The sequence below is a fragment of the Dendronephthya gigantea genome, unplaced genomic scaffold, assembly GCF_004324835.1.
Source record: "Dendronephthya gigantea isolate DGI-Jeju-01 unplaced genomic scaffold, DenGig_1.0 000027F, whole genome shotgun sequence".
NCBI classification, from domain to species: domain Eukaryota; kingdom Metazoa; phylum Cnidaria; class Anthozoa; order Malacalcyonacea; family Nephtheidae; genus Dendronephthya; species Dendronephthya gigantea.
Genome location: NW_021163037.1, coordinates 1,532,115 through 1,544,926, shown reverse-complemented (window position 1 = coordinate 1,544,926; position 12,812 = coordinate 1,532,115). Strand labels below are relative to the sequence as shown.

Genomic DNA, 12,812 nt, shown 5'->3' with positions numbered 1-12,812 from the left:
CAATTACTGCATGGAAAATTGAACTGACAGCCATCACGCGGTCAAGACCACTTAGGAGAAAAAGCCCTCGCAAAAGTTCTGACGAAGTTTCTAAAGCAATATAGCCTGTGATGTTTTCGAAACGCGAAAATATTTCCCGATACACCCCGGGTACAGCAACGTATATGGTTGTCGCCGATTCGATACATTTTCATTTACCTGCTTGATAGGCTATTATTCTTGGGGGAAACGATTAAAACCCGACATATATCGGCTTGCATGGTCACCATGAAATCTTGAATATGCCCGTAATTACCTATATGCTAAATATCCGGAGGTCGTTATATTTCAAACAGCAACGCGCAGATACTGACATGCATATGAGCATAAATATATGAGCATATGCACATTTCCATAGCATGAGCTGTTCGCTAACTCCATGGGCAGCCAAAGAAACCTTACTCATCCGAGCATAAGGAACAATACCGTATAATATATACATTTAATAACTAATTGATAAGATTAAATACCATATATTTCTGTACACATGACTGTGCAATTCGTAATTCAATTCAACTGATCTTGCGTGACTTTTTGGCACCTGTACATCGACTGAAAGTAAAGTTGCCTTGTGCATCATGTGCGCCAAACTATCGTGGGACAAAATTTTTTGTCACCTGTTTCAGTCTGCATGGCAAAAGGCTTGTCTGTTGTTCTTCTTAAAAAAATTTCATTACCGTAATCAATTATTTTTATCAACTACTCCGCGCGCACGTACTTGTTCTGGTCTCAAGTAATACATGAACGAATAAATCGAACATTTGTACTAATAAAAATTAATGAAAGTCCAAATGAAATAAAGCCAATTCAATATCTACATCTCATTTTGCCCAGACTGGCCAGACGTATTATCTGTCTCTAGGCTATAGATGCATGTCCGAGCAGGGCGAAAGTCAAACGCGAGAGGTTTTCGTCCCGTTTCGGCTGAGCAGCCGAGTTTGCACAGCTCTTGTTATCACGTGATGAATGCTATGGGTATTCTCTGCTGACTCAAGCACATGACTGTTTTTGTTGAACAATATCGACTGCAAGGTTGCCCGAAAATCACGATTGTGCATTGAGTATATAATGGGATTTAGCGCGGAGTTCGCGTAATGGAGCCACTTCACGATGATGACCACTTCAAACGATATCGTACATTTTGTACAGTACTGACTGAGTATGGAAAGAACGAAAAATGGCAGCCAACAGGCGAGGAACGCGCCGATTACCAGCGAAATCGTCTTGGTTGCTTTGAGTTCTTTGTCAAAATGTCTCTTATTCCTGTTCGATTCCCTCGAATTAGGCAAGCAGCTGCGCCGGATGCGCTGCACTTGGGCCTTTGCCGCCTTGAATATGTTTGCGTATGCAAATAGAATTGTTCCGAGCGGCAGGAGAAATGAAAATCCCGTAACGAGCAAGGAGTAAAACCTCCAGTCGATTTCCCGCAAAATAGCAACGACGAACGAATAACACCACACCACTCCTATCACAAGCATGGCCCTCGATTTCGGTAGGAATCTCTCGTATGACAGCGGTTTGCTGATAACTATGTATCTGTCAATAGAGACCACCGCGAGACTTGTAATACTCGCGGTCGCACACGATATATCGAGCGTGATCCATGCCTTGTACAACACGCTCGCCACAACTTGGCGGTCTTGTAACATGCGATGAAACCAGAACGGCATTATGATCGCGCCAACAAGGAGATCAGTCACTGCTAAATTTATGATGAAACATCTGGTAACAACACGAAGTCGGGTTGCCTTGCAGTAAGCGGCGATTGCGAGCGAATTCCCTATAACGATGACGATAATAAGAGTCCACATGAAGAGCGATGATATAACCTTGTAGGCATAGGAGGATATACCAGCGTTTTCCTTCGCACCGACCGTAGTTGTTACGTTTTCAGACATCCTTATCAAGTTCGTTTTGTCGTTTCAGCTCGTGACACGTTGCAGTGATGTTCCTGCAATGAAGTGAAATTAATGTGGGAGGGTGAGACAATTGCGCGAAATCTCGTCAGAAAATCTGTTAAGATAAAGCAACGAGATTAAAGGCCTCATGCAACAATGTTTATCATGTTGTTGTGATGATATTCCAAAAATAGCTATAAGCTCGCAACGCAGTGAACTGCATAGTGTTGGGATGGATCAAGTGCCAATAATTCTTGGTAGCTGCGCGTGCATAAAAATCGCGTACGGCCATGCAGTTCGTTTCAAAAAGGAGGGTTCCAAACGTCATCTTTTTTTCAAATTCTCCAATTACATTCCCTATTAAGGCCTCGCACATTATTGGTATTTTAATTATATAGCACTTATATTGCCAATGGTTTGATATATTTTCGACCATCAATAACTCAATAAACGGAATCAACACTTAAATCTTAAGAAGCGGACAAGGAGACGCATGCTAACCAGCTTGAAGCGCACCGCCGTTGCCTATATCAGCCGAATAGCAATGTTTCCTGTCAAAGGGGTCAAGGATATTACTAAAACGGTGACGTTAATATACAGTAACAATATATATTGTGGTAATAATAAGATTGTACATTTACAAGTCCAGGCAATAACACAAATGGTCGGACTGTTATATAAATATATCCGGACTGTCATATTTTCACAGGCACGAGAATTAATTTAATGAAGTCTTACGTTAAGGAGTGAATGAAATTAAATTTTAACGCAAACCAGACTACTGTATAGATAGGCTGCTATACGTCGGGGCTATTATAAAGAACTGTAGAGATATACACATAAGCGTAATATTATCAAATCGAGCCGTCTAAGGCTATCTTTAATTATTTTGCTTCCTAATGCGCAATGCCTTATCCATAGCCTCACGATTTACGGACATGTACGAGACATCGAGAAAAGGCATGACGAAGCATTAAAGTCAAAGCTGGTTTTAGCTAAAGTTTGAGTTTTATAAATCGTATACACGACTGTTATTCGCTGAATGATTAACATTTACTTCTAGCACAAAACACGCATGCATTCAATAATGTGCTGGATGCCGAATTGCTGTGATTATCACCCACAAAACGAAACCATGTGTATTTTCAATTCTGTCGAAAACGATCATCATGTGCTTAGTACATGATCAAATACTCATACAATTTCAAGAATTCTAAGCAAACTGTTGATATCTTTTCGGTATCATATTAACCGCGTCGAAAGTACAAGTGTTGTCTGTGTTGATGTAGATTACTGCGTATAATACTTGAGTTTAAGGGTTTCAATCATATTTATAAACAAACTGTACATAATACTTTTATATGATAAGCATACCTGTGTTTTTTCTTACGTTATATCACGTGAAAGTCGCTGCTCTATCTCCACGGCGCTTCAAGTGTATCGGCAACATCAGTTTCGCACAAAGAGAACATGTTTATGACAGATTTTTGCAGCCCCCGCAAATATTTCATGATCTAATTTCATGATTCACATATACAGCCATGTCAAGTATATATATGTATATAAATGTATATAGAAGATTCGCTTACCGATAACCCAAGTAGTGTAAGCGTATTATGTACATGCGCTTCGGCTGACCCTATTTATCATGATTAATTTAGCGGATACGCATCGAGATAAGTGAAGTTTAATCGATGCTCATATCTTTCACGAGCAACGTCGAGATATCACTTTTCTCATGCTCTTTGTAACTTGCGGTATATTGTTCCCATATAGAGTGGGCCGCGTATAGCTTGCAGCAGATGAATAAACGATTGTTGAATGGAAATTGAACAAGGGTGGCTAATGATGCCTTGTATAGGCGTATTAATTTACCTAAGAGATTCCTTGGCCTTGGATTTTTTAAATGCAAAAAATACCCCATACTTGCACGTCTGTATATAATCTAGATTTAGCAGCAACATTTTTTTTCGAAAACAATGGGCGATAATTTGCGAGTCTTATAATTGCAGAAAAAAACTCACCGTATAATTCATGACTAATTCTGAAAGGGTTTTCGATTTTGATAGCTACAGACGATCATGCATATATATGAGAATGAACATGCATATATACATAGAATTATATACGTTGTGATCACTGAATGGTTCTCATGTCAATCGTTTCCCTCGAAATTGTCATTCGGGAACCATGCAACGAATATACGGTTCAAGCGCCACTTGGATGCGACTATGAGATACTGCAACTTGGATGCGACTGTTGTCCCTAGTTGTATATAAGTCTATTTTACATTGATAGAATTCCAATGCTCTCTATTGTGTTGAACCGACAAGTATAGCAATGTTGAAGTATAGCAATGTTTCCGAAAACATGCACTATCAAATCAAATTTTACGATTTGCAAATTTGAGCACAACGTTGGTCGTTTATACGTTCATAGCTCAGTGCTGGGGCGATAAGAATCAAATGATAGTTGATTTCAATGGTTTTCGGAGTTTTTTTAATCGCTCTTCGTATGTGGATCATGCAGCTGAACACCGACAGGAATGTAAATCCTGCGTTTGACTAGCAATATATATAGGTCTACGTTGTAGATTCAGCGAATCGGAGTTGAACATCGCATCGCATCGCTTCTTATGGAGGTTCCTGCTGCAGATTCTTGGACTAACATTAATCCACTTTAACCTTTTATCGCATGCGAAAATGCAAAATAATGTCATCTGACGTCATTGTCGTCCCAAAATAATCCATTGATTTTATCACATTTGTTGTTTACATGCATGCATGCATGTGTATGTTTTTTAATTAAACTAATCTTATATACATTAATTGCCTCTTCTCCCATATTGTCAACTTTGATGTTTTGAAAATGAAATACGACCACGTATTTCAGTGTAGCTATATATATATAGTCCGGTGTTTTCATGCAGCATTGTATATAGGAAGGAAAGAAGAAGCATCAAGTAGCTCATGGGAATTTTAGGAAAGAATTTAAAAGGGATGAAAGAACTGAGAGATTTAAATGGGGATCAGCCTTAAATATATTATCGAACGTTGATCTTGCAGTATACTGTTGTAGTGAGAAAATGGTACGAAATTGCACATGTTTGTCACAAATCACCATGTCAACAGCCCAACATATACCATGCCCAACACATGCATAGCTGCTTACTGCGATTCCTTTGATTCGCGGATTTCAAGTCGAGTCCAGTTCGAATCTTTACGACATCATTTAAAACCCAGAATACCATATTCAAGCAGTAATTTATGCCATAGTATATACATCGTATTGGGAATAGCGCCTCCTAGCTAGCCTGCCATGCAACATCGCTAGTATATACTTAACATGAACGTAAATATTGATATACTGAATTATCTTAAATTCTTCGAAATTGAATAAAATATTTATGTGTTCCTGTATGCGCATCAGGGTGATTGGCGAAAATATAGCTAAAGCTAATGTGCCCGTGCATATATGACCATTGTATTCTGTCAGTCTGACTGTAAAAAAGAAAAAAAGAAAACGAATATATATATATATATATATATATATATATATATATATATATATTAATATATATATATATATACTATGATATGACTACTTCCCATACAAAGTATGAAAAAACACAATGTCTAATAGCACGACTGCACGAGATAATTGAAAACATGCATGGGTTCTAATTAGTTCCGCTAAGATGATATTTCAGGCCTGATAATTTCATAATGGCACAAAAACATGTATATACGCGAAGCCAAAGCATTTCAATTCTCATATATATCATATTGGCATCTCTTAGTGATGATTAACAGGAAAACCTATCAGAAAAACACTAAAAAATAATGTTCTATATGGTATACATTGGCATTGCTCTCTAGAACAAGACTATACGAATGTTTCTCGAACCTTATGCATTTTGCTGTCTGCTATTGTATAAATTTTTTCCTAATCTTTTTTTATAAAGTTTCATTTTCGATATATTTCTAGATTTCTACATATCTCATTTTTACTCGTGATATATTTCACTGATAACTTACATCATATCACTTTTATGCCAAAAAGTTATCCGAAATAAAGTGTAGCAAAAAAACTGCAATATTTCATAATTCCCAGAGGCCTGTACGATCTTTTGTTATTAAATGCAAGAGAACATATATATGAATATTAAGTGTTGCAGTTTTTTATATACCCCGTATTTGTGTTTAAAAAAATTGCGGGTAATCATGGCACAGCGTGAATTCATTAGATATACTATATTTTTACAATTTTTGCCTAAGGCTGCACTCGTGCTCTTTGATTTAGCCGCAATAAAAACGTCAGTGCCTCCCTACACTGACGGGGGCATTGTTATTGGATGTGTTTTGCGTGTATGTGAAACAGCTGATTAATTTAAACCTACATATGACATACAAATTGTTATCGATTAACGTTTTGAAACATTTGTATAGCATTAAATTAATTTTCAGTGTCTGGCTGATATCGATCAAAGCAGTCCTCATGATATGCAAGCCTATATTCAAATAAGCCGTGCGTAGTGAAATTTATTTTGTTCGAACAAGAATAACGATTATAGCTATCGCAAATTGCAAGCTGTCTAAATGAACGCCCGGCTAGTCAGCAAGTTAGGCTCTCCTGTGGCTGTACTGTCCTGTGCTGAGATTGGCTGGCACACCAACAACTGCAAAAAACTTCGGAAAACTATAGTCCGTTCAAAACGATTCATTCGAAACGATTTCATTGTTGTTGTTCAGAGGTCGTTGTTATCATGCAGGATTGGTATATTGCCATTATTGGCCTTTTTGAGACCAAATAATTCGATTTTGGCCTCTTTTCTTTTTTGGTTGTTTGAATACTTTTTTGGCCTTTTTTCACCTGAAGAAACCCTGTTTGCATTGTGTTACTGGGGTTTATCGCCTTTAACTAATAAAACAAGCAATGTCTTCACTGCATGACGTCAAATTTAGCGGTAATTGACCATAACAAAAAAGATGGCGGATGTACATTTTACCAGAATGCATTACGGTCAGAGATCGTTTAAAAAAGCGAACTGACGTCTTTTAAAGGACAGGCATAAAACAGGAAGTTATTTTCTTCGCTGCGTTAAAATTTCACGTCATTATATAGGAGTTTTTGTTGCCATCTTTTTCAATCAATCATTATTAACGCCCGCAATGCATTCTGGTAAAATGTACATGCCGCCATCTTTTTCGTTACGGTCAATTGTAGTTGTTTGTAACGATTTCTTTTTCCCACTTCACCAGTACGGACTTTCCAAGTCAAATCAAAAGTCCGGGGCAGGAGCTTGTCGTAGAAGAGTCTTTTCATTCTACCAAATTTAATTGTTATCGCCATTATATATAATGTCGTTTTAATATGGCTGACATTCTATCTTAGGACACATTTACTCAAGGAAAGCCCGATTATCCAGTATTAAAGATTATAGATTTCATTAAAAGCGTTCCTGCATGGAGAATAATTAACTTCTCTAAACAAGTTTGAAGCTATTAAACGCGTTTTTTATTTTATGACGATCGCATAGAAAATTATTTCGAAACCATTTTAATATGAAGCCCGATAAGTTTTAAAACAAACAGCTTGCATGTAGCTAATTTGTGTAACGTGAAATACTATAGTCTGTTTTAAAAGTTTAAAACTTCCCGATCCCGGCAATGCGTTCATTTCATGCATCTATCCAAAGAGTGGACAAACGATGAACCATGGATACTTTTTCAAATAGACGTGTTGGGTGGTGAGCTTGATTCCTGCTTTCGAAATTTCGGTCAAACACTTGGGTTCTGTCTCTTCTGCGGCGAAGTACTGTAAAACATCAAAGAAGAATAATGTTAGAGTTTTTTATCATTGTTATTGTACGGGAGAATTAAGTGCGAGATCTCATCATTATTGACATATTTTTTCTATAACAATTATAGTATAATAAGAGATGAACAATGAACGTGCTATTCGTATATAATTGTTAAATATGATCGGCGATTGTTAAATATGATCGGGAGATCAAATATGGCACGGCGAAGACAGAATTACGCGCAAATTGCGCTGAAGATTTCAACTGCAGTCGTCGAATATTATGTTGCACTCGGAAGTGAACCTACCTACTAGCTGAGTGACGGGTTTCTATAAGCGTGTTAACTGTTAACTGTTAAGCGGGTATAGATTGCAAGTAAAATCGAAATTCATCTTCAACTTGCCTTAAATATACTTTGGGTTGGATGTTCAACACGCGCGGTGGTTTGAAAGTCGGCGATCATTGCCCAACCAAAGCCTGTCAATTTTTGTTTGTTGTACAACAAGAAAACCGGGAACAAATCATCGCAATGCATCTCCTTGGATATGTTGAACCAGTAATGTTGACCTTAATACAACAGACGAATCGAAAAATGTCTTGAGAATGTCTTAAGACATGTACATTTGCTAGTACGCAAATGAGTATTTATATGTATGAAAATATGTCAGAGGTTGTGCCGATTATTCACGATGCTACAACGCAGTGCGCTTTATTTTTCTACATTTTAAAACAGGAAAATAAAGCAAATGTTGTAAGCAACGCCGTAGAAAAGAGGATCGAGTCATTAGTCATGCAGTTAATCCTAAAAATATACTTGAGGCATTAAGGTCATATGGTGACAGGATTAGATGTTGATGATTTTTCAAGTTCAGGATGGAGTAGTCTTTACAGTTTAATTAAGAGGGCTTGAAGAAATTCGCCCTTTAAATTTAAAGACTCAAAACCACCCCCAAAAGAGTAGAGGCTCAATTTGACCTACTCTTTTTGGAGTAGTTTTGGCGCTTTTAAACTTTCAGTGTATTAATTCTCAATGAAAGGTATAAACTTTTGTACAACTTAGCGATCTTCATCGATCCCTGAAAATCAAGACCTTTCACTTTTCTTTCATTCACAAAGTAATGCTTTCACTAAGTCATTACGCAAATAGTCTCTCATTTTAATATTGGTTTGTAGTATTCTTATATTACCCATCAAAAAGAAGCACTTTCCTTTCACCCAAGGTGTGGGACCCAGATTACTTTCCTCGTAAGGAATACTCATCAAATCATTTGGAGTTGGTCCGGTTTGAATAAACAAACCGTCTTCGGTGCGTTCTCCCTGGCAAACACGCGAGGGGTGGGTAAAGTAGGCTGTCATTACAAAAGAATCCCCTTCCTCATTCCAGTGACTCTTTTTTTTTATGAACATTTTCTGCGTTGCCAAGGATTTTGCTATCTGCGAAATCATCAAAGTGCTTAAAGTAACACAATCTGAAATTCAAGATCGTTGTAACACCCGTATCATGGTTTGACGCAGAGGGATTGTCTTTGTCACACCGTCCACAGTCAATGGGGAGTAAACGTTGGCCCACAAATGAAGCAACACTGAGTGAGAAACTCCAACAACAACGTATAAAATTGGTGCTGAAAGTGCATGGGAAATATATACCCTTACCCCAAACTGTATTCCTGCGAAATCTCCTTTGCTATCGTAAAGCACCATGGTCGACGTATCGCTGCCAAGGACGTAACGATTGCCAAGGAAGTACGACGATACTACAGATGGAGTAGAATTTGGGGGCGAAATAACTTTACATGTATTCAACACATAACAAAGTATGTAATTCTAAGTATCAAAATATAAATATGCATGCATGAGTATATAACATTCCAATATAACCAGGGAGCAGCGTGGCAGCGTCTTCAAACAACTTAGCATCAAATGTGGTATAACAACTGCCTAAAATAGACAAAAACACTTTTCGACGTTCCTAAGTGCATGAGGACCTTCGTCAGGAGAATTAGTAAGACTTGAGCGTGTATTCTAAAAGCTCACTCACACTCAAACTCATTCAGTGGGAGATCCTAATCTTCTCATAACGTTTCAATTGCGGTATTTCCAAATAGGGGCTGGATTTTCAGTGATTTACCTTATATCTTTAATCTTTCCATCTATTGAGAGAAAACTTTCTCATTGACTAGCATTAACAAAATTTATATGTCACATTCAATGAGTGTGAGTGCGTGTGAGCTTTTTGAATACAGGCGTAACTCTCCTGACGAAGGCCCTCAGGTCGAAACGTCGAATTGTTTTTGTCTATTTTAGGCAGTTGTTATACCACATTTGATGCTATAGAGATATGAGTAAGCCGATTGCGGTGAATCAAATAAATCTATTACAATCTAGCTATATATTGCCTGCATCACATATTTTTTCCACTACTCCTTGAGTTCTATATGTAGTTATTTAAACCATGCACTTACCGCCCTATTATCAAAGAAAATCTCAAAGGTATATGCAGATGGAAGGCTATAATGGTATACATAGTGTCATACAAAGTTTAACTTACCATCATCACATGATGCGGTTTTTTTCCAACCTCCTTTCTCAGCATCACGTATTGTTTGAGGTAAACTACTGAATTTCCCGAAAGTCACTAAAATACAACAAATGAACTTAAGCGTAATTAACCCTGTCTACACGTATCCGCATTCGTTCGTAGCCGCAAATAAACATTTCGTCGCGGATTCAAAAGTTTTCAAACTCGTTATGTCACACCTTTTTCGAAACTCGTTTTGTCACTCCTAAACATAACATACGGAAAATATCCGCACTGTACCCCGGATGAAGTGGCGTATGATGAAGTGAAGTTTTACAAGTGTGTTAGTTTTCAGTTAAATACCCCCATCCATATATAAAAAATGTTACTCTAATTGGTTACTGCATGGCTTTGCAATAGGCCGTCCGTGCCTTTTTAAAAGTTTCCACGTATCGTATATATGCACTGTAAGAAGGCATTTATACTTTAGGCAATTATAAGACATTATTAATATAATTAGTCATAACAGTTTATTAGAGATTTTTCTTCTCAGTTCATGCATATGAAAAAATTCGATACCAATAATTAAAATTAAAAATATTCAATTATAGAAAAATTGAAACCCCCTTACCAATTCTTGAATAAAAATATTAGAATGAAAAAGTAAATTATTGAAATTAAACTTTTTGCCCCTATCAAGAACATAGAAAAGTTCCCCTCGCCTGAGCATTCGAGCTATAGCCGTGTTTACACGAAGGGGCTGACATTTACCTGACATTTACCCGTACCTGAGAAGTACCTAACCAAGTTTTACAGGGTGTGTTTACACCAGTTACCTAACGGGACTTATATACATACACGCAACATAAAGTACTTTGAGAAGAGTATTAAAATCAGCTTGCAGTTCTTTGTTTGTTTATTTCGTACAAACTACAAAGCCTCGTAAAAGAATACGACGTAGTGATTACTGGGATTAATGGCAAACAACGATTTCATGCAAAATTAAAAAAATATGATATAACTTATCGCCAAGTTCCGAAATTCGCCATGTAGCTAATTATCAACTCTGAACTTCCTTCTAATTTTTGCAAAATCGCGCTAAAATTCCAAGACCGCTAAATGCTGACATCAAAGACTCGAATTTACGTTTGTTGTCATGGAAATTAGCTTCGACCACACTTGGGTCAATGAAAATGTGTTTACACCGGCAGACTGACCTGAGACTTACCTAGGACTTACCTAATACCATGTTTTCAGGCCACCTCTAATGCTTGGCCTGAAATCATGGTCTTAAGTCGGTCCTAGGTCGGTCTTAGATCAGTCCTAGTGCGTTTACACTACAGGACTAACTGCTTAAGTTAGGTCTTAGTTCAGGTATAGGTCTCTAGTGTAAACACTGCTTATGACAAGGCCCAAACATATAAATTCTATACCTACTATTTAAAATGACTACTGTACACCCTCATTCTAAATTATAAATCTAGAGTAAATATGAACCGGATTTTATATTATATTTACCTTTTAAGTCTGTCCAGCTTTTTTCTGGCCCTGGCAAGAAGGAATGTGATATTCTTAGTGTGTGATAGATTGCATGGTTCATGTTAACATGCAAAATAAGTACGAGGTCTCTATTAACAGATCCATGCATGTGGTATCTCGGTGTTCGGTTCCGTTGGAAATTACTAGATAGCACTAACTGCCTCCGTAATTTGTTTTTCTCACAAAGTTTATGATTGTCTGGCAGGCCATAAAAATGATTGCTAACCATGCAAACCAGAAATGTGAATGTATAATCCATTTTGCCTATACTCTGGGTTGGACGCACACGGGAAACGTATAACAGCCTATACCTATACCTTTAAGTAGCGTGGAAGGAAATTGATTTACATTCGGAGAGTCATGCCATGCCACTGTCGAACTTCACGGCGCGATATCGACTTTGAAAGTGGAAGAGGGGATGTTACGTTTTGTCAGTCCTTACAGTTCAGGGGCTTCGTTCAAATGGGAACCACCTTATAGACCTTTCTAATATTGTGATATAAACTGCAATTCACTATTATACAAATAATATATACCTTCTGAAAATAGCCATCCATTAATGCTAACAACAAAGGAGAGAATAATCAATGTTCTGCAGCCCATTATCAGATGATAAGAATATACTCAGCCAAGCCAACCGCATTTACTGTGACCACTTTAAAAAACTTTGCACAAGTGAAGAAAGGGATGTAATGCATGGTAATAGAACGAATAGAAGTGCAATTAATTAGGTTACTCGGCTGGTCAAACATCGTATACAAAGGCTAAGTGATTTGGTAAACAGTATTAATGAATCCCTATTAATTAATACTGCTTAAGATGACACACGAACAACGACGTACGGATTACGGTTAGGTCTTTGTTTTCAAAGTGCTTAAACTGCATGAGATAACTAATGCATGGTTCGCATATTCCTGAGGGCATATACTTTACACCAGCGACCTCGACGACGACACAAAAACCGTATTATAAAGAAAGTAGTTGCACAACTCTCCACGCGATGTTGCTTGAACAA

At 37.5% G+C, this 12,812-nt stretch overlaps 2 protein-coding genes across 2 annotated transcripts; both read right to left on the bottom strand.

Moving 5' to 3' along the window:
* Positions 1–513: 513 nt before the first annotated feature.
* LOC114523488 (octopamine receptor 1-like) lies at positions 514–3,779 on the bottom strand. The gene is made up of 2 exons (XM_028544429.1): positions 3,312–3,779; positions 514–1,990 (listed from the first exon to the last, which is right to left on the bottom strand). The coding sequence occupies exon 2, from the start codon at positions 1,935–1,937 to the stop codon at positions 933–935; it is 1,005 nt and encodes a 334-aa protein (XP_028400230.1). The 5' UTR covers positions 1,938–1,990; positions 3,312–3,779; the 3' UTR covers positions 514–932.
* Positions 3,780–7,562: 3,783 nt separating this feature from the next.
* Positions 7,563–11,876, bottom strand: LOC114523308. The gene is made up of 6 exons (XM_028544186.1): positions 11,777–11,876; positions 10,289–10,375; positions 9,394–9,494; positions 8,928–9,174; positions 8,144–8,307; positions 7,563–7,754 (listed from the first exon to the last, which is right to left on the bottom strand). The coding sequence occupies exons 1-6, from the start codon at positions 11,856–11,858 to the stop codon at positions 7,626–7,628; spliced, it is 810 nt and encodes a 269-aa protein (XP_028399987.1). The 5' UTR covers positions 11,859–11,876; the 3' UTR covers positions 7,563–7,625.
* Positions 11,877–12,812: the final 936 nt, after the last annotated feature.

Excerpts from the sequence above, each read along its gene's own strand:
- LOC114523488 (XM_028544429.1), bottom strand. The coding sequence starts at position 1,937 with ATGTCTGAAAACGTAACAACTACGGTCGGTGCGAAGGAAAACGCTGGT.
- LOC114523308 (XM_028544186.1), bottom strand. The coding sequence starts at position 11,858 with ATGAACCATGCAATCTATCACACACTAAGAATATCACATTCCTTCTTG. Across the intron at positions 9,175-9,393 it reads TCGCAGGAATACAGTTTGGG|ATAGCAAAATCCTTGGCAAC; the intron begins GTAAGGGTATAT and ends ATGATTTCGCAG. Across the intron at positions 7,755-8,143 it reads CAACCCAAAGTATATTTAAG|TACTTCGCCGCAGAAGAGAC; the intron begins GCAAGTTGAAGA and ends GATGTTTTACAG.